Source organism: Capricornis sumatraensis, chromosome 4 (assembly GCF_032405125.1).
Source record: "Capricornis sumatraensis isolate serow.1 chromosome 4, serow.2, whole genome shotgun sequence".
In the NCBI taxonomy this organism is placed as follows: Eukaryota; Metazoa; Chordata; class Mammalia; order Artiodactyla; family Bovidae; genus Capricornis; species Capricornis sumatraensis.
Window position 1 is genome coordinate 10820853 of NC_091072.1, and position 20407 is coordinate 10841259.

The following is a 20407-nucleotide window of genomic DNA, read 5'->3' on the forward strand; positions in this document are numbered from 1 at the left end:
TATGTATAAGATTGATATAATTTACTGATAATTTTGGAGAATTAGATATGTTATCAGTCTGGACCATATAAACCACATTTGCAGGAAAGTAGTCAAAACCTGGAGGAAAGGAAGAGATATTTTCTCTTGATTGTATAAAGTATGATTTATGCAGATGAAGCTGTATATGAACCCACAGTCAAGAAATACAAATATGATGATAAATCAATGAAGTATCTGAAGAATGTAAGAAACTGTGTTAGTCTATGTCTAAAGAAATCACTCAAAAATTTGCACATAGAAAGCTTAATATAGAGAATTATTAACTGTAACAGGGATTAGAGTAAAAAATAAGAAGTAAAGAGAACTTTAAAGGACATAGGAATATCAGATACAAGAAGCAGTTGGCAACCTTAGGATGGGTTCAAGAAGCCTGTTTCTTTACCAAGAGTTGAGATTGCTGAAAGTGGCATGACCGTGGATCTTCGAATAGCAGAAGTTACTGTGGTGCTGTTCCAGATGCTGCTGCTGTGAAATTTCTCTTCAGAACCATCCAAGGGAAATCTGCCCTTTGGGTAGCCAGGAGAGCTGCTCACGAGATGTCTCACCAAAGTCACTTTACTGCGGAAGGAGAGGGGCCTGGACAGATGGAAACTACTTGCCGACGGGTGTTAGTGACCACCAGTCACTGAAGCATCCTGGCTTTGCCACAGCTGTACTCTCTGTAGGAGCCTACCAAGCTAGCACCCTGGAACCAGACAGCAAAGCTGTTTTCCCATGCTCACCAGCACCCCTTACTAGCAAAGCTTGCTCTGTAGCAAAGGAAAAAATAATTAAGGGACCCATATTCATTTGCGCAAAGCAGGCAAAAGGTTAATTTGAAACTGAGTTGCAATGCATTAATAATCAACAGAGCCTTACAACTTAGACTGTTCAGTTTCCATATGCACTCATTTAAAAAAAAAAATTTCATTTTTTTTTTGGGTGTGCCAGGTCTTCGTTGCTGTGCAGGCTTTTCCCTAGTTGTGGCGAGAGAGGGCTCCTCTTTGTGGTGGTGTGCAGGCTGCTCACTACTGTAGCTTCTCTTGTTGAGGAGCAGAGGCTCTAGGGCACAGGCTCAATAGTTGTGGCACACAAGCTTAGTTGCTCCATGGCGTGTGGGGTCTTCCCATACCAGAGACGGAACCCGCATCTCCTGTATTGGCAGGCAGATTCCTTACCACTGAGCCACCAGGGAAGCCCCCCATATGTATACATTTGAACTCTGAAAAAAACACCAGAATCACCTATTTCTTTTTTTTTTTTTTTTTGAAATTTTATTTTATTTTATTTTTTTTTTTTTTTATTAAATTTTAAAATCTTTAATTCTTACATGTGTTCCCAAACATGAAACCCCCTCCCACCTCCCTCCCCATAACATCTCTGTGGGTGATCCCCATGCACCAGCCCCAAGCATGCTGTATCCTGCGTCAGACATAGACTGGCGATTCAATTCTTACATGATAGTATACATGATAGAATGCCATTCTCCCAAATCATCCCGCCCTCTCCCTCTCTCTCTGAGTCCAAAAGTCCGTTATACACAGCTGTGTCTTTTTTCCTGTCTTGCATACAGGGTCATCATTGCCATCTTTCTAAATTCCATATATATGTGTTAGTATACTGTATTGGTGTTTTTCTTTCTGGCTTACTTCACTCTGTATAATCGGCTCCAGTTTCATCCATCTCATCAGAACTGATTCAAATGAATTCTTTTTAACGGCTGAGTAATACTCCATTGTGTCACCTATTTCTAGTTAACAACATTTAAACAAACTTTTCACAATCAAAGCGATTTTCATTCTTCCACAAATTGATGAGACACACAATCACATGTCCTTGTGTCCATTGGTAGCAACATTAAGCTCTCCACAAATTGTCACAGTCCTGCTGAATACTGTGTTAACATGAGGTTAAATTAACTTGTAAAGTTAACCTCCAACCACTTGTATGTAAGCCGATAATAGGAAGAGGGGGGAAAGAAGAAAATGGTTGGTACATACAAATAAAGATACATACGCATGTGACAAGCCAAAAGAACATATGCAAAGCTGCTAGAGTCTTCGCTTCTGTGATCAGTTACGATCGCTGTGTATGACTTCTTTTTCCCACCACCTGCTCCCCAATTCCATTGCTCTCAACAGGACCTACCTAAGCTTCTTATGGATGTTTACCTAGCAGAATAGCACAAATCTTCATTCCCAGAGGGTCTGGATCCTTAATCATATCTTATTTTGGTTACTGTTATATTCAAGTGGATTGAAGACATAGCACTTCTTTAAGCAACAGTTTTCCCTACTGTGTTCAGAGTCAGTCACTCCAGCCACTGGATTAGCCTGCTCATTTGTACAGTGTCAGAAGTGGCTCAAAATATCCAGGTGGAAGTTTCATCTTCCAAAGTAGTAGAATTATTATTGTGTCCCCGGGTGAACAAATCCCCCACTGGTGGCTGGGGGCTAAAAGTCACTATGGTAGAAAGCAAAAAAGCTACAAAATAGTTATTAGGTATAATGTTGGGAAGGTGAGACTCCCATTTCAACACCTTATATCTGGACAAATGTATTGAGGCTCTCAGTGAAACTTGCCATATACTGGTCTCTGATGCAAACAGAACCCCAGCCTTTCAGAGTAATGTCTCCCAACTACCATGGTAAAAGAGTGTTCAGTAAGCTAGTCTACCTTTAAATTAGATCAGCCACTTCCAGATGATAGAATATATGGTTAGATATGTACATAAACCAATGGTGGTGATGGTAGTTTAGTTACTAAGTCATGTCCGACTCTTGCGACCCCATGGACTGTACTGGCCAGGCTTTTCTGTCCATGAGATTCCCCAAGTAAAAATACTGGAGTGGGTGGCCATTCGTTCTCCAAGGGATCTTCCTGACCCAGGGATCAAACCCGGGTCTCCAGCATTGCAGGCAGATTCCTTACTGACTGGGCTATGAGGGAAGCCAACATAAACCAATGGCTATACTTAATTCACTGAAAAATAAGTTTCTGTGTGAGACACAACACTGTGTAGAATCCACAGCAGTGGATAAGGCTCTCTGTAAGTTCACGGGTGCTGATGCTAGAAGAGGCACCATGGACAGAGAAGGTAGTTTGTGCTTTTCTATAGATATATTGATTTACCAACATCATGCAATGTTGGTGTATGATGAGTCTTAGCACTCCCTAAATAATCCTGCTATAAGGGTGGTAGTAACACCCCACTTTTATTTCTGATTTTAGTAATTTGGTTCTTTTAGTAGTCGATGTAGCTTAAGAATTGTCCATTTTAACTTTTCAAAGAACCACCTTTTGCTTTCATTGATCTATTTATTCCTATTTAATTTCACTCTAATCTTCATTATTTCCTTTCTTCTGCTTAATTTAGATTTAACTTGTTCTTCCTTTTCCTGAGTTATAGGTGGTTGGATTGGTGTTACTTTATCTTTTTTCATTATTAATATATGTGTCAATCTATATACATTTATCAAAAGCACTAGCTTTCGCCACATCCTATACTTTTTAAGTATTGAGTTTCTTTATTTTTATTTTCCTCAAATATCTTCTGGTTTCATATTTGATTTCTCCTTTAATCCATAGGTTATTTAGAGATACGATGCTTGATTTCCACGTCTGTGAGTTCATCCAAATGTTTTCTGTCAGTTATTTCTAAAAAATGTCATTCTTATCAGAAAGCATACTTTTATTAGTTCTGTATTTTTAAATTGAGGCTTTTTTAACGCATGAGCATATGATCTATCCTGGAAAATATGTATAGACTGAGAAGAATGCGTGCCTTGTTTTTCTTTGGCAGAGCAGTTTACAGATGTCTGCTAGGTTTACTTTTTTTTCAGATTTTATTTTATTTTATTTTTTGCTTTACAATATTGTATTGGTTTTGCCATACATCAACATAAATTTGCCACAGGTGTACAGCTTTACTTTTGTTGTTCAGTTACTCAGTAGTGTCTGACTCTTTGTGACCCCATGGACTGCAGCACACCAAGGCATCCCTGTCCTTCACCATCTCCCTGCCTTTTCTCACATTCATGTCCATTGCGTGGATGATGCCATCCAGCCATCTCACCCTCTGACGCCCCCTTCTCCTCCTGCCTTCAATCTTTCCTAGCATCAGGTCTTTTCCAATGAGTCAGCTCTTCACATCTGGTGGCCAAAGTACTGGAGTTTTAGCTTCAGCATCAATCCTTCCAATGATTATTCAGAATTGATTTCCTTTAGGATTGACTGGTTTGCTCTCCTTGCTGTCCTAGGGACTCTCAAGGGTCTTGTCCAACATCACAGCTGAAAAGCATCAATTCTTTGACACTCAGCTTTATGGTCCAACACTCACATCCATTCATGACTACTGGAAAAACCATAGCTTTGACTATACAGACCTTTGCTGACAAAGTGATGTTTCTGCTTTTTAATACACTGTCTAGGTTTGTCTTAGGTTTTCTTCCAAGGAGCAAGTGTCTTTGAATTTCATGGCTGCAGTCACCATCTGCAGTGATTTTGGAGCCCAAGAAAATAAAGTCTTTGACCATTTCCTTTGTTTCCCCATCTATTTGTCATGAAGTGGTGGGACCCGATGGCCTGATCTTCCTTTTGTGAATGTTGAGTTTTAAGCCAGCTTTTTCACTCTCCCCTTTCATCTTCATCAAGAGGCTCTTTAGTTATTCTTCACTTTATGCCATAAAGGTGATGTCTTCTGCATATCTGAGGTTATTGATATTTCTCCTGGCAAGCTTTATTCCAGCTTGAGCTTCATCCATTTCACATGAGGTACTCTGCATAAAAGTACTCCACATAAAAGCAGAGAGATAATATAAAGCCTGACGTACTCCCTTCCCAATTTGGAACCAATTCATTGTTCCATATCCAGTTCAAACTGTTGCTTCTTGGCCTGCATATAGGTTTCTCAGGAGGCCGGTAAGGTGGTCTGGTATTCCAATTTCTTTAAGAATTTTCCATAGTTTGTTGGATCCACATAGTCAAAGCCTTTATTGTAGTTAAAGAAGAAGAAGTAGCTGTTTTTCTGGAATATTCTTGCTTTTTCTATGATCCAACGGATGTTGGTATAAATTAACTGGGTTCTCTTAATTTATTTTTTAAAATCTTGTATTTTCTTGCTAATCTTCTACCTAGTTGTTCCATGGATCACTGAAAGTGGAATAGAAAGAAAACGAAAGTCTTCAACTATAAGTGTTGAACTATTTCTCCCTTCATATCTACCAATTTTTAATGTACTATGGTGCAGTTCCCTGTGTTTACAAGTGTTATATCTTCCTGATGTGTTGAACTTTTTATCATTATAAAATATTGCTCATTATCTACTAACATGTTTTTTGTTTTTAAAGTCTGTTTTGTCTGATATACACTATAGTGTTAGGTCACTAGTTGCATCCAACTCTTTGTGATCCCATGGACCAGTTTCCTCTGTCCATGGATTTCCCAGGCAAGAATAATGGATGGGTTGCCATTTCCTCCTCCAGGGGATCTTTGACCCCAGGAGACCCAGGAATTGAACCCATGTCTCCTGTATTGGCAGGCAGATTGTTTACCATCTGAGTCACCACCGGAATAACTTGGTATAAATGTAGTCAATCCCATTTGCTCAAGATTGCTATTTACATGATACTGTTTTATATTCCTTTAATCAGCCTATGTCTTTGAACTTAAAGCCAGTTATCTAGTAACGGTTTACAGTTGTGTCTTTCTTTTTAACCTAATAAGACAATCTTTACATTTATTTATTGGTGTTTATCATCTGAGCCACCAGGGAAGTCTCATGAACTCCTTATTGTCAAATTCAGACTTAAATTGAAGTAGGGAAAACCATGAGACCATTCAGGTATGACCTAAATCAAATCCCTTATGATTATACAGTGGAAGTGAGAAATAGATTTAAGGGACTAGATCTGATAGACAGAGTGTCTGATGAACTATGGATGGAGGTCATGACATTGTACAGGAGACAGGGATCAAGATCATCCCCATGGAAAAGATGCAAAAAAGCAAAATGGCTGTCTTGGGAGGCCTTACAAATAACTGTGAAAAGAAGGGAAGTGAAAAGCAAAGGAGAAAAGGAAAATTATAAGCATCTGAATGCAGAGTTCCAAAGAATAGCAAGGAGAGATAAGAAAGCCTTCCTCAGCGATCAATGCAAAGAAATAGAGGAAAACAACAGAATGGGAAAGGCTAAAGATCTCTTCAAGATACCAAGGGAACATTTCATGCAAAGATGGGCTCGATAAAGGACAGAAATGGTATGGACCTAACAGAAGCAGAAGATATTAAGAAGAGATAGAAAGAATACACAGAAGAACTGTACAAAAAAGATCTTCATGGCCCAGATAATCACGATGGTGTGATCACTCACCTAGAGCCAGACATCCTGGAATGAGAAGTCATGTGGGCCTTAGAAAACATCACTACGAACAAAGCTAGTGGAGGTGATGGAATTCCAGTTGAGCTATTTCAAATCCTGAAAAATAATGCTGTGAAAATGTCGTACTCAATATGCCAGCAAATTTGGAAAACTCAGCGGTAGCCACAGGACTGGAAAAGGTCAGTTTTCTTTCCAATCCCAGGGAAAGGCAATGCCAAAGAATGCTCAAACTACTGCACAATTGCACTCATCTCACATGCTAGTTAAGTAATGCTCAAAATTCTCCAAGCCAGGCTTCAGCAATACGTGAACCATGAACTTCCAGATGTTCAAGCTGGTTTTAGAAAAGGCAGAGGAGCCAGAGATCAAATTGCCAACATCCGCTGGATCATTTGAAAAGCAAGAGAGTTCCAGAAAAACATCTATTTCTGCTTTATTGACTATTTCATGGGAAATAGATGGGGAACAGTGGAAACAGTGGCTGCCTTTATCTTTGGGGGGCTCCAAAATCACTGCAGATGGTGATTGAAGCCATGAAATTAAAAGACAGTTACTCCTTGGAAGGAAAGTTATGACCAACCTAGATAGCATATTGAAAAGCAGAAACATTACTTTGCCAACAAAGGTCCATCTAATCATGGCTATGGTTTTCCCAGTGGTCATATATGGATGTGAGAGTTGGACTATAAGGAAAGCTGAGCACTGAAGAATTGATGCTTTTGAACTGTGGTGTTGGAGAAGACTCTTGAGAGTCCCTTGGACTGCAAGGAGATCCAACCAGTCCATCTAAAAGGAAATCAGTCCTGGGTGTTTGTTGGAAGGACTGATGTTGAAGCTGAAACTTTAATACTTTGGCCACCTGATGCAAAAATTTGACTCATTGGAAAAGACCCTGACACTGGGAAGGATTGAGGGCAGGAAGAGAAGGGGATGACAGAGGACGAGATGGCTGGATGGCATCAGTGACTCGATGGCCATGGGTTTGGCTGGACTCCGGGACCTGGTGATGGACATGGAGATCTGGCATGCTGAGGTTCATGGAGTCTCAAAGAGTCGGACACAACTGAATGACTGAACTGAACTGATGCAATTTTAGATTTATATTACCTTAATTCCAGTGAGACACAGAGATATTTTTCCTATAAAACTGTTTATTTCCCTCTCTTCTATGGTATTATTGTTGTACATATTACATCTATTAATGTACAATCCCAACAGTTCACTGTTACAGTTACTTTACTATCTGCAGTCCTTTCCTTAACCTAGTACTTCTTTGTTTCCACTCACCTTCTATATGCTGTTATCAGCAAATATATTCTATTTCTTGGACCAGATAATATGCTATATACAATTAGTGGTTTAGTCACTAAGTGGTGTCCAACTCTTGTGACCTCACGGACTATAGCTGCCAGGCTCCTCTGTCCATGGATTTCCCAGGCAAGAATACTGGGGTGGATTGCCCTTTCCTTCTCCAGGGGATCTTCCTGACTCAGGGATCAAACCTGGGTCTCCTGCATTGAAGGCAATATCCTGCATTCAGGCAAATTCTTTACCAACTGAACCATCAGGGAAGCATACATACATATTACTTTACTCAACTGATTTTTAAATCGGTTAAGAGAATGAAAGGGAAAATATGCCCTTATACTATGCTTTTTAAGTTACATAGTAACTTTCTTGAGCTCTCTTTGAAATTTTATGTGGATTTGAATTACTATCTGAAATCACTTACTTTCAACCTGAAGAATTTCCTTAAGTGTTCCATGTAAGGCCGGGCAAGTGATAACAAATTCTCAAAGTTTCTGTTCATATGGAAATAAATTTATTTTATTTTATTTTTAAACATTGCCTTGCTTGATATAGAACTCGTGAGTAATTTTTTTTTCTTTAAGTACATTATGTTAGCCCTCTGCTTCCTAAACTTTGTAGTTTCTACAGAGAAGTCTGATGCAAATATCACTGGAGTACTTTTTTAAGGTAATTAGTTTTCTCATGCTGCTTTCAAGATGTGATTCTTTGATTTTTAATGTTTTTGCTTATACGTCTATTTATGGATCTCTTTGTGTTTGTACTCTGAATTCACTGAGCTTTCAAAATGTGTGAATTAGTTTTTCAGTAAATTTGGGAGTTTATAATCCAATATAATCTACTCTGCCATTATAATAAAGTAATTTTTAATTTGATAAATTTGGAAGTTTTTGGATTTATTTATATTTTTATATCTACCTTTAAAAAATAAGTCAGAAGAATTTGAAAAAATAAGTTTTGATGATTTTTGCCTTGATCCTAATGATAGGGGCTGTCATGTTTAATTTATAATAGAAAAGATCATGGAAGTACACTTATTCTTAGAAACTTTGAGGCACAGTTTTGGAAAACTGAGGTTAAATGTCCATCTAATAATCTTACACATCTGTCTCGGAAATAGTAAGTGTTTGATGCATACACTATATGTGTATATGTTTTAAATATTTGAGAATAATGTATTTAACATGAAGTATTCTAATAAAAATATATGTTTTTCTTTATTTTTCAGAATTTTTGCTACTACCAAGGGTATATTGAAGGTTATCCAAATTCAGTGGCGATCATTAGCACGTGTAGTGGACTGAGGTTGTGATATATAATTTTATAGTTGCAAAACGGAATTTTTAAGAAATAATTTTCAAATTTAGAAATTATATTCAAAAGTTTTACTTTTATTTTTAATTAATTTTATTGAAATACAATTGATTTACAAAGTTATGTTAGATTCTACTGTACAACAAATTGAGTCAGGTACATGTGTGTGTGTGTGTGGCTCAGAGGTTAAAGCGTCTGCCTGAAATGTGGGAGACCTGGGTTCGATCCCTGGGTCGGGAAGATCCCCTGGAGAAGGAAATGGCAACCCACTCCAGTATTCTTTCCTGGAGAATCCCATGGAGGGAGGAGCCTGGTAATTCCATGGAGGGAGAAGCCTGGTAGGCTACAGTCTACGGGGTCGCAAAGAGTCAGACACGACTGAGCTACTTCACTTCACTTCAATCTTCTTTAGATTATTCTCTCATATAGATATTACAGAGTATTGAGTGAAGTTTCTTGTGCTTTTCAGGAGGTTCTTATTGGTTATTTATTTTATATATAGTAGTGTATATATGTCAATTCACATTTACCAATTTAATCCCTCCTTCCACCCATCCCCATTGGTAACCCTAAGTTTGCTTTCTACATCTGTGACTCTACTTCTGTTTGATAAATATGCTCACCTGTAACATTTTTTAAAATTCCACATATAAGTGGTATCAGATAATATTTGTCTTTCTCCGACCAACTTCGATCAGTATGACAATCTGTAGGTCCATCCATGTTGCTACGAATGGCATTATTTCATCCTTTTAAGGCTTTTATGGCCTTTATATCCTTTTTATCTACATCTTTCAATGTAGATATGTAGCACATATTCTTTATTCATTCCTCTGTTAGCAGACATTCTGGTACCTTCCATGTCCTGGCTGTTATAAATAGTACTGCAGTGAATATTGGGGCACAAGTATCTTTTCAAATTATGCTTTTCTCCAGATATATACCAAAGGATCAGATTGCTATACCCCACTCCAGTACTCTTGCCTGGAAAATCCCATGGACAGAGGAGCCTGGTAGGCTACAGTCCATGGGGTCGATACTAGTCAGACAAGACTGAGCGACTTCATTTTCACTCTTCACTTTCATGCACTGGAGACAGAAATGGCAACCCACTCCATTGTTCTTGCCTGGAGAATCCCAGGGACAGGGGAGCCTGGTGGGCTGCCGTCTATGGGGTCACACAGAGTCGGACACGACTGAAGCGACTTAGCAGCAGCAGCAGCAGCAGCAGCAGATTGCTATGTCACATGGTTGCTCTATTTTTAGTTTTATAAGGAGCTACCATACTGTTCTCCATAGTGGCTGTACCAATTTATAATTTGACCAGCAATGTAGGAGGGTTCCCTTTTCTTCACACCCTCACCAGTATTATTTATTTGTGCGCTTTTTAATTATGGCCATTCTGAATAGTGTGAGGTGGTTCCTCATTGTAGTTTTGATTTGCATTTCTCTAATAATTAGTGATATTAAACATTTTTTAGTTTGAGTGAACTCTGGAAGTTGGTGATGGACAGGGAGGCCTGGCGTGCTTCAATTCATGGGATTGCAAAGAGCTGGACATGACTGATCAACTGAACTGAACTGAACTGAACTGAATAATTAGTGATATTAAACATTTTTTCATGTGCCATATGTATATCGTCTTTGGAAAAATGTCTGTTTAGATCTTCCATCCCTCTTTTTGATTAGTTTGTTGTGCTTTTTTGTATTAAGCTGCATGCACTGTTTATATATTTAAAAGATTAATCCCTTACAGATATTTTCTCCTATTTTGTGAGCTTATATTTTTGTTTTGTTGATGGTTTCTTTTGCTGTGCAAAATTTTTAAGTTATATTATGTTCCATATATTTTTGGTTTTATTTTCATTACTCTGAGAGGTGGATCAAAAAAGATCTTGCTTCAATTTATGCCAGAAAGTGTTTTTCCTGTGTTTTCCTTTAAGAGTATTATAGAATCCAGTTTTATATTCAGGTCTTTAATTCATTTTGAGTTTATTTTTGTGTATGGTATTAAAAAATGGTCTAGTTTTATTCTTTTACATATGGCTGTCCAGTTTTCTTTTCCCCAGCACTAGTTATTGAAGACATTGTCTTTTCTCCATTGTATATCTTGCCTCCTTTTCATAGATTAGGTGACCATAGGTCATAGGTTTAGCTCTGAAATTTCTATCCAGTTTCAATATTTCTATTATTGTGCCAATGCCATACTGTTTTGATGAATGTAGCTTTTCAGTATACTCTGAAGTCAGGTAGCCTGATTCCTCCAGCTCCAGTTTTCTTTCTCAAGATCGCTTTGGCCATTCAAGGTCTTTTGTGTTTTCATACAAATTTTAAATTTTTTTGGTTCTAATTCTGTGAAAAATGCCACTGGAATTTGATAGTGATTGCATTTAATCAGTATATTACTTTGGATAGTATAGTCATTTTGACAATATTGATTCTTCAAATCTGAGAACATGGTATATCTCTACATCTGTTTCTGTCATCTTTGCTTTCTCATCAATATCTTAGAGCTTTCTGAGTACAGGTCTTTTGCCTCCTTAAATAGGTTTATTGCTAGTTACTTGGTTATTTTTTATATGATGGTAAGTAGATTTTTTCATTAATTTCTCTTTTGGATCTTGCATTGCTAATGTATAGAAGTACAAGAGATTTTAGTGTATTAATTTTGTATCCTACAACTTTACCAAGTTCATTAATGAGATCTAGTAGTTTTCTGGTGGTATCTTTAGGATTTTCTGTGTATAGTAACATTAATCTGCAAACAGGACAAATTTACTTTTTTTCCAATTTCTCTTCCTTTTATCTTCTCTGATTGTCCTGGCTAGGACTTCCAAAACTGTGTTGAATAAAAGTGGTGAGAGTGGATATCCTTGTCTTGTTCCTGATCTTAGAGGAAATGCTTTCAGTTTTTCACCGTTGAGAATGATGTTTGCTGTGGGTTTGTCATATATGGCTTTTATTATGTTGAAGTATGTTCCCTCTATTTTCACTTTTTGGAGTGTTTTTATCATAAATAGGTGCTGAGTTTTGTCAAAGCTTTTTCTGTGTGTGTTGAAATGATCATATGACTTTCCCTCTTCAGTTTGTTAATATGGCATATCATAGTGATCAATTTACATATATTGAGGAATCCTTCCATCCCTGTGATAAATCCCACTTGCTCATGAAGTGAAGTGAAAGTGAAGTCACTCAGTCGTGTCTGATTCTTTGCAACCCCGTGGACTGTAGCCCACCAGGCTCCTCATGGTGTATGATTATTTTAATGTGTTGTTGGATTCTGTTTGCTAGTATTTTGTTGAGGATTTCTGCATCCATGTTCATCAGTGATATTGGCCTTTAATATTCTTTATTTGTGACATCATTGTCTGGCTTTGGTGTCATGGTGGTGATGCCCTCATAGAATGAGCTTGGGAGTGTTCCTTCTTCTGCATTTTTTTGGAATGATTTGGGAAGAATAGGCATTAACTCTTCTCTAAATGCTTGAAATAATTCACCTGCTAAGTTTCCATCCCTAGCCTTTTGTTTGAAAGTTTTAATCACAGTTTCAATTTCAGTACTTGTCATTATTCTGTTCATATGTTCCATTTCTTTCTGGTTCACTCTTAGAAGCCTTCTAAGAATTTGTCCACTTCTGAGTTGTCCATTTTATTGGCATATAGTTGTTTGTAGCAACTTGTAGTGTCAGCTATAACTTCTTTTTCATTTCTAATTGTATTGATTTGAGTCCTCTTTTTTTTTCTTGATGAGTCTGGATAAAGGTTTATTAATTTTGTTTATCCTCTGAATGAATCAGCATTTAGTTTTATTGATGTTTGCTAAGTTTTAAAGTGAGGCAGGGCTTATTATGGGAAGTTGTCATTAGAAAAGCATGGTATGAAAACTCTTGCAATGTCTCCCCTCCTGAATTAAGGGTTTATTTTTAGTATATGTGGAAACCATTAGTATTAATTATAGCTAGATAAATGTCAATAGCATTACTACTACTCATTCCACTTAGTAAATATGTGGATTATTGGTAATGTTTTCCTACTTCACCACCCAAGGCTAAGACTGAAAATAATCTACATACTATTAAAAACTAATTGTTTCATTTTATTGACCTTGAGAAAAATGAATTATTTTATTTATTTGCTTTTTTTTTTGAATTTGTAGGGGCTTACTACAGTTTGAAAATGTAAGTTATGGAATTGAGCCCTTGGAGCCTTCAATTGGTTTTGAACATATGGTTTATCAAGTAAAACCTAGGGATTCAAGTTCTTCTGTGTATACTGAGAAAGAAATTGAGCCAAGAGAAAAGCCCTATAAGATACAAAATGTAGAGGTGAGTGATCAGTTGAGTAAACTATGTGGTTATTACTATGCAGCCATATTAACAATGTATTTTTATTATAAACCAGTTGCTTACAAATTATTGAGAGAGAGCAAGACATACCAGATACTTCAGAGCTTGTGTTGTAAGCCTCAAAATTAGTCACTCAGTTTTCCAGAACTCCAAGCTGGCATTTTCCACCATTAATGGCATTTTCCCCTGTGATCCAGACCTTTGTTGTCTGCAAGATGCACTCCTTTCTCCATATCCATTATGTCTGAATTTTGATAAAATAAGCATGAGTGACATTCACATAAATACTGAAGACACCCTGAAGACACCTATCTAGGATCCTGAGAAGAATCCCAAGTGTCTTTTATGGCAACTGCCTTAGGGTAGGCCATTATACTTTCCTTATATCCTTATCCAGAGATGGAGAGACTGCTTCAATCAACAAAGACTCGCCAGAGTTTAGAAGGTTAATGACTCCAGCTTCATCAGAGTTTCTCATACACCCACATTCCAATTTTTAGGATCTTACTTCTTTCAGCAGACACCCTGTGAGGGTAGAAGTTCAATCTGTGTTGCAGTCCATTCACTCACAAAGTGAGATTCTGTGTTTGGTTTTCAACAATCTCAGCTCCACAGCTACCATAGTGAAAATGGTGTCTTTCATGACAAACATTTCTCTAGAAAAGCAGAACCAACAAGATATATGTGTGTGTGTGTGTGTGTGTGTATGTGTGTGTATGTATACACACATATACATACATTTGATATAAATACACACAGAGAGAATGAAAAAATTTAAAGTAGACTGCAGACTGGCAGGCTGGACACCATGGAAAAGTTGTGTTCAAATCTGAAGACAGTCAGTTGGAAGGAATTTTTTTTTTAACTTTTTATTGTGTATTGGAGTATAGCTGATTAATCTGTTGTGATAGTTTCAGGTGGATAAGCAATGGGACTCAGCCATACTTACATATGTAACCATTCTCCCCAAAACTTCCACCCTCTGGCTGTCCAGGCTGCCACATAACATTGAGCAGAGTTTCCTGTGCTATACAGTAGGTCCTTGTTGGTTATCCATTTTAAATACAGCAATGTGTACATTCTCGCTTACAAGGTAGTCCTTGTTCTATTAATACGTTCAACTGACCAGATAAGGTGCACACATATTATGAAGGATAATCTACTCCACTGAAAGTCCATCAATTTAAATGTTTATCTTACCCAAAATTATTTTCACATAAATATCCAGAATATTTTTTGGATGAATACCTGGGCATTTGTGGCCCAGTCAAGTTCATGGATAAAATTAACTATCACACTAGATTTACAAAATTTATTTCATATTTCCTCTAAAAGTTTTATTCTTTAATCTCTTACATTTCAATATATGATCCAACTTAATTTTTTGTAAAAAGGGAGGAAGGGCTCTAAATCCATCATTTTTCATATGCATATCTGGTTTTCCCAATACCATTTGTTGAAGAGACTCATCTTTTATTCACTGAATTTTCGTGGCCCAGCCCTTTTATTTCAAAATCAGTTGACTATAGATTTAGGGATTACTTCTGCACATGCAATAATATTCCATTGATCTTTATGTCTATTCTTATGCCAGAGTCACTTTTTATTCACTGCAATATTTTTGAAATAAGTTCTGAAATTAGTAAGTGTACATCCTTCAGTAGTGTTGTTTTTCAAGATTGTTTTGGCTATTCTTGATGCTGTCAATTTCCAAATAAATGTTAGCATTCATTTATTTTCATTTCCCAAAAATGAAAGCTGAGATTGTGTTGATTCTGTGTTGTTTCAGTCCACTACCATGGAGTATAACGTTAAGGGTGAAATAACATAAAAACTCCCCGGAATTTTCGACTCACTTTACCCTCTGATAAAATTCTCCTGCCTCTCTCTGTGTATCACCTTCTCTCTCTTTTCTTTATACACTCATATTCTACATAATGATATTTACTGTGTTGTGCTCAGTTGCTCAGTCGTGTCCAACCTTTTGTGACCCCAGTAACTGTAGCCTGCCAGGCTCCTCTGTCCATGGGATTTTCCAGGCAAGAACAGTGGAGTGGGTTGCCATTTCCTTCTCCAGTATTTCCTGTGTAAAGTCTCAGGTTTTTGTTTGTCTTATATATTATTTTGTATATTTTTTCATGGCTTTATCTACTGTAATTTATAGATCTCCCACTCTCATTCTTTTTTTTCTTAGTTATTGAGCTTATGTAGCACATGATAATTGCCCAAGTTAAACAAAATACACACACACACACATTAACTATCTACCTACTTACATGTTTTTCTGTCTGTATTGTCTGTCTGTCATCTATCAACATCTTCATGTCCCTTCTCACTCCCTGAATATTCTTACCAGTGATCTTTGTCATTTTCTAATTTTAATTTTTCACTCCAACTATATTGCAATTGGATTACTTAACAGTGTTCTCTAGTCTTCTTCCCTAGATCCAATTCTTTAGTGTTTCCTTTACCAAAGTAAATTTTCAGGTAATTGGTGTCAACCTCATATAACACATATCCAAGAAATTGGTTTTATTTATTGACTACTTTACCAAAGTAAATTTTCAGGTAATTGGTGTCAACCTCATATAACATGTATCCAAGAAATTGGTTTTATTTATTGACTACTTTCTTTCACTAAATAAAATAGCTTTTGAGGTCTTCTGAACTCTTAGCACCTACCCACCTTTCCAATGCACACATTTCTTGGCATTATTTTATGCACCTTTGTCTTACATTTTAATTGTTATTCTAAAATAGACTATCTTATCTTAAAGATACTTATGTATCTTTTCTCTTGAAAGTTATTGTCCAGCAAATAAATGAATAAATTATTATCAACTAAATATCATCAGTCCTTATCTCAAAGATGAAAATAAATAAGGATTACTTCAGGAAATGTAAGTCAGCTAACCCTTATGTTGGGCTTCCGAGGTGGTGCAATGGTAAAGAACCCGCCTGCCAATGCAAGTGACGCAGGAGACACAGTTCAAACCCTGAGTCAGGAAAGTCCCCTGGAGAAGGAAATGGCAGTCCATTCCAGTATTCTTGCCTAGGAAGTCCCATGGACAGAGGAGCCTGGCAGGCTGCAGTCCATGGGGTCACAAAAGAGTCGGACACGACTTAGCAACTAAGCAGCAGCATCAGTAGCAACTTACGTTGATTAAAACAAAGAAATAACTTTGAATCCTTCAAATCATTAATATAACCCTAACATAATTAATATAAATGCTTGTGTTTATCCTCCAGTAAAGTAGTGTCTTTTCCTTGTTTCATCCTAAATGAAAGGATGGAGTCCTATAAGCAAAACTATCATGAAACATTTCATGCTTACCTTTGGATGGAAATTATAATAAATCAGTTAGACTGTAAGGGGATTTCATTTGCATTGTTTTGAAAAAAAAAAAAAAACCCAAGTCTTCAAGGCTTTAAAAGAATTTTTAAAGGTGGAAAAAATGAATGATCATGCAGCCCTGAATTTGTCTTAATGACCTTATTAACTTTTTCTCTTTAAATTACTATAGTCTTCATTTTTCTCATCTTTGCCAAGTCCCAGATTAGTTTTCCCGTCTTTATTGCGCCTCTTTATGTTAAGGAAAATGGTTTAAGTAAAATGTGATAGTTTTGAACTTTCAAGGATTTAAATATCAGTGTAAAAAGAAAAAAAATGCAGACTTTAAACATAATAACGTTTTCTCAATTTTTGAAATTTGATTCTCCTTTTCTGCTTCTATATATTTGTTCATTGCTTGTTGATGGCATTAGTAACTATTTTGAGTTAAATACACTACAATCTTAGCGTGTCCACAAAGACTGTCTCATAAGTTTTCCTTAGAATATTCCTCCTAGGTTAAATTCATATAAAAATAATGATGGAAACAAGTAATATTTTACTGATGGTACTTAAAACAAGTATTACGTTGTCCCTAGAAATTGGCAGGGTGTAAATCACACAGATCATAAGCCCATTGGGCCTCACATTTGTGCCTAAGTTATCCACGGTGGTCTGTGACGACATTGTAATCAGATTCCACATCCTGAGATATCTATGGCACAGTTTAAGAAACTCAGTCATTTTGTTTCTCTGTTGCTCACATTTTTCTGAGGTCATTTATACAAGGATTAGTTTTATCTTCAGATGAAATTCCACCCCTCCAAACAGAGAGGTGCCCTTACTCTTTCAAGGTCACAAATAAAATCATAACACATAATAATGTATGTGTGATGTATGATGGAATCATTATGTATGATGGAATCAAATGAGTAGCGCTGTACCAATGGAAGGTAAAGTTATTTTCTGAGTAAATTAGTTGATTGTTTTCTGAGTAAATTAATTGATTGAACAGATGCAAAAGAGGCAACAAAGACAATAGTCTGAAAATGACTTCTATTTTCATATATAAAATTGAATTTCTAACATTGAATTTGTGAAGTAGTGATATTACTTAAAATATTTAAATAACTCTTCAATTTTTACCTAAGTTTGTGATTTTTTTAGCCTCTTCCAGACTTCTCTCAGTATATAGAAATGCATATTGTAGTTGAAAAAGACTTGGTAAGTATACTTTCATTTATTTGTCTCATGTTAATTTATATTAGCAATGGGAGGTTATAAAAAATGTTGGAATAAATTTTTAACATGGAACAATAAATAATAACTTCTGCTTTAATGAATTTAAATAGTAAATAGAAAATCATATCTCTATTAGTTTATTTTTCATTTTATATAATTAATATAAATGAAAACATCTGTTACATACAGAATAGTTTCTGAGTAATTTTTATTCACCATTCTCATACTCATAACCAGAGAAGGAAATGGCAACCCACTCCAGTACTCTTGCCTGGAGAATCCCATGGATGGAGAAGCCTGGGATTCTTCCCATGGATGGAGGAGTCCATGGGGTCACTCAGAGTTGGACACGACTGAGCGACTTCACTTTCACTTTTCACTTTCATGAATTGAAGAAGGAAATGGCAACCCACTCCGGTGTTCTTGCCTGGAGGATCCCAGGGATTGGGGAGCTGGTGGGCTTCTGTCTATGGGGTCGCACAGAGTCAGACGTGGCTGAAGTGACTTAGCAGCAGCAGCAGCAGCATACTTGTAACATCTAGTAACCTTTGATCTTTTTACTGTCTCCATAATTTTGCCTTTTTGAGACTGTCACATAGTTGAAATGTGAGGTCTATAGCCACGACAGATTGTCTTCTTTGCCTTGGTAACATGCATTTAACTTTACTATGTGCCTTGTCATGGATTTAGAGCTAATTTCTTTTTACAACTCAATAACATTGTATTGTCTGTATATACCACAGTTTGCTTATCCATTCACCTTCTAAAGGGCATCTTGGTTGCCTCCACATTCTGGCAGTTATGAATCAAGCTGCTGTAAATATCCCTGCCCAAGTTTTTTCATGGACGTATGTTATCTCCCTTGGGTAAACATCTAGCAGCATGATTGCTACATCATACGATAACAGTCTTTTTTTTCTTGTTTGGTGGTTTGTGTGTGTGAGAAATTGCCAAGCTGTCTTCCAAGGTGCCTTTTCCATTTTGCGTTCAGTACTTTAAATATAATATCGTCTGGCCCCTGAAGTTTTTGCTAAGAAATTGGCTAGTAATTTTATTATCATCCCTTTCACATGGTTAGTTGCTTTTTTCTTATTGTCTTCAATATTAGTATTCTCTTTGTTTTTAGCTTTAGATAATTTCATTATAATGTGTCTTGGTGTGAGTCCCTTTGGTTTTATCCTTCTAAGAATTTCTTAAGCTTCCAGGATTTGTGGGTTCATGTGTTTCATCAAATTTGACAAGCTTTTGGCCATTATTTAGATAATTTCTCTTCTTTTTCTGGGATTCTCTTTATTTGTATATTGTACTACATAATGGTATCCCACAAGTTCCTCCCTTTCTTTTTTCTTTTTTGTTCTCAGACTCAACGATTTCAATTATCCTATCCTCAAGTTTACTGATTCTTTTTTATGCACCTTTAAATCTGCTGTTGAATCCTTCCACTCAACTTTTAATTCAGTTATTGCATTTTCAATGCCAGAATTCTGTTTGATTTCTTTTATAATTCTATATCTTTGTTGATATGCTCATTTTATTCATACATCATTTTCCTGACTTCCCTTCATTTTTTCATCCTTTAGCTTTTTTAAAAAAACTTTTTATGTTGGAGTATAAGCAATTAACAATATTGTGATAGTTTTAGGTGCAGCAGATCGACTCAGTCATACATGCACATGTATCCATTCTACCCCAAGCTCCCCTCCCATCCAGGCTACCACATGACATTGAGCAGAGTTCCCTGTGCTGTACAGTAATCCCCTGTTGGTTATCCATTCAAAATAAAGCTGTGTGTACATGTCCATCTCCTTTAGCTCTTTGACCATATTTTAGATAGTTGTGTTAAGCACTTTGTCTAGTAAGTCTCCAAGTTCTCAGGACTAGTTTCTGCCCATTTACTTCATTTCCTTGAGCTATACTTTTGTTGTTGTTTACTAGTTTGCCTTATAATATAGATGGAATGTTTATTTTCTGTTCAAATGTATACTGATGAATAATGATGGTGGGGCTTCCCCAGGGGCTCAGCAGTAAAGAATTGGCCTGCAGTGCAGAAGCTTCAGGAGACATGGGTTCTATCCCTGGATGGGGAAGATATCCTGGAGGAGGGCATGGCAGCCCACTCCAGTATTCTTGCCTGGAGAATCCCATGGACAGAGGACCCTGGTGGGCTACAGTCCATAGGGTTACAAAGAGTCTGACATGACTGAAGCAACTGAGCAAGAAGCAAGAACATGCACATAGTGATGTTATTTGGCAGTGGAGCCTTTGGGAATGGCTTAGGTCATGAAGGTGGAGCCCTCATGAATGGGATTAGTGCCCTTATGAAAGAAAGGCCACCTGTTCTACCCTGTGAGGACATAGCATGTTCTCATCAACACAGAATTGATGTCTGTGGCTAGAGACTTAACCTTTAAACTTTCCAGCCTTCAGAACTGTGAGAAACAAATGGTTGTTGTTTGAAACCACGTTT

The 20407-nt window shown here is 36.9% G+C and overlaps 1 protein-coding gene across 1 annotated transcript in view; it reads left to right on the top strand.

Annotated features, from left to right (window-relative positions):
• Nucleotides 1-20407, top strand: part of LOC138078075 (disintegrin and metalloproteinase domain-containing protein 2) — a 112601-nt gene that overhangs the window by 11904 nt on the left and 80290 nt on the right. Inside the window, exons 5-7 of the mRNA XM_068970571.1 lie at nt 8937-9013; nt 13178-13346; nt 17866-17922. Coding sequence (XP_068826672.1) covers nt 8937-9013; nt 13178-13346; nt 17866-17922 — 303 coding nt within the window. The remainder of the gene's footprint in view (nt 1-8936; nt 9014-13177; nt 13347-17865; nt 17923-20407) is intronic.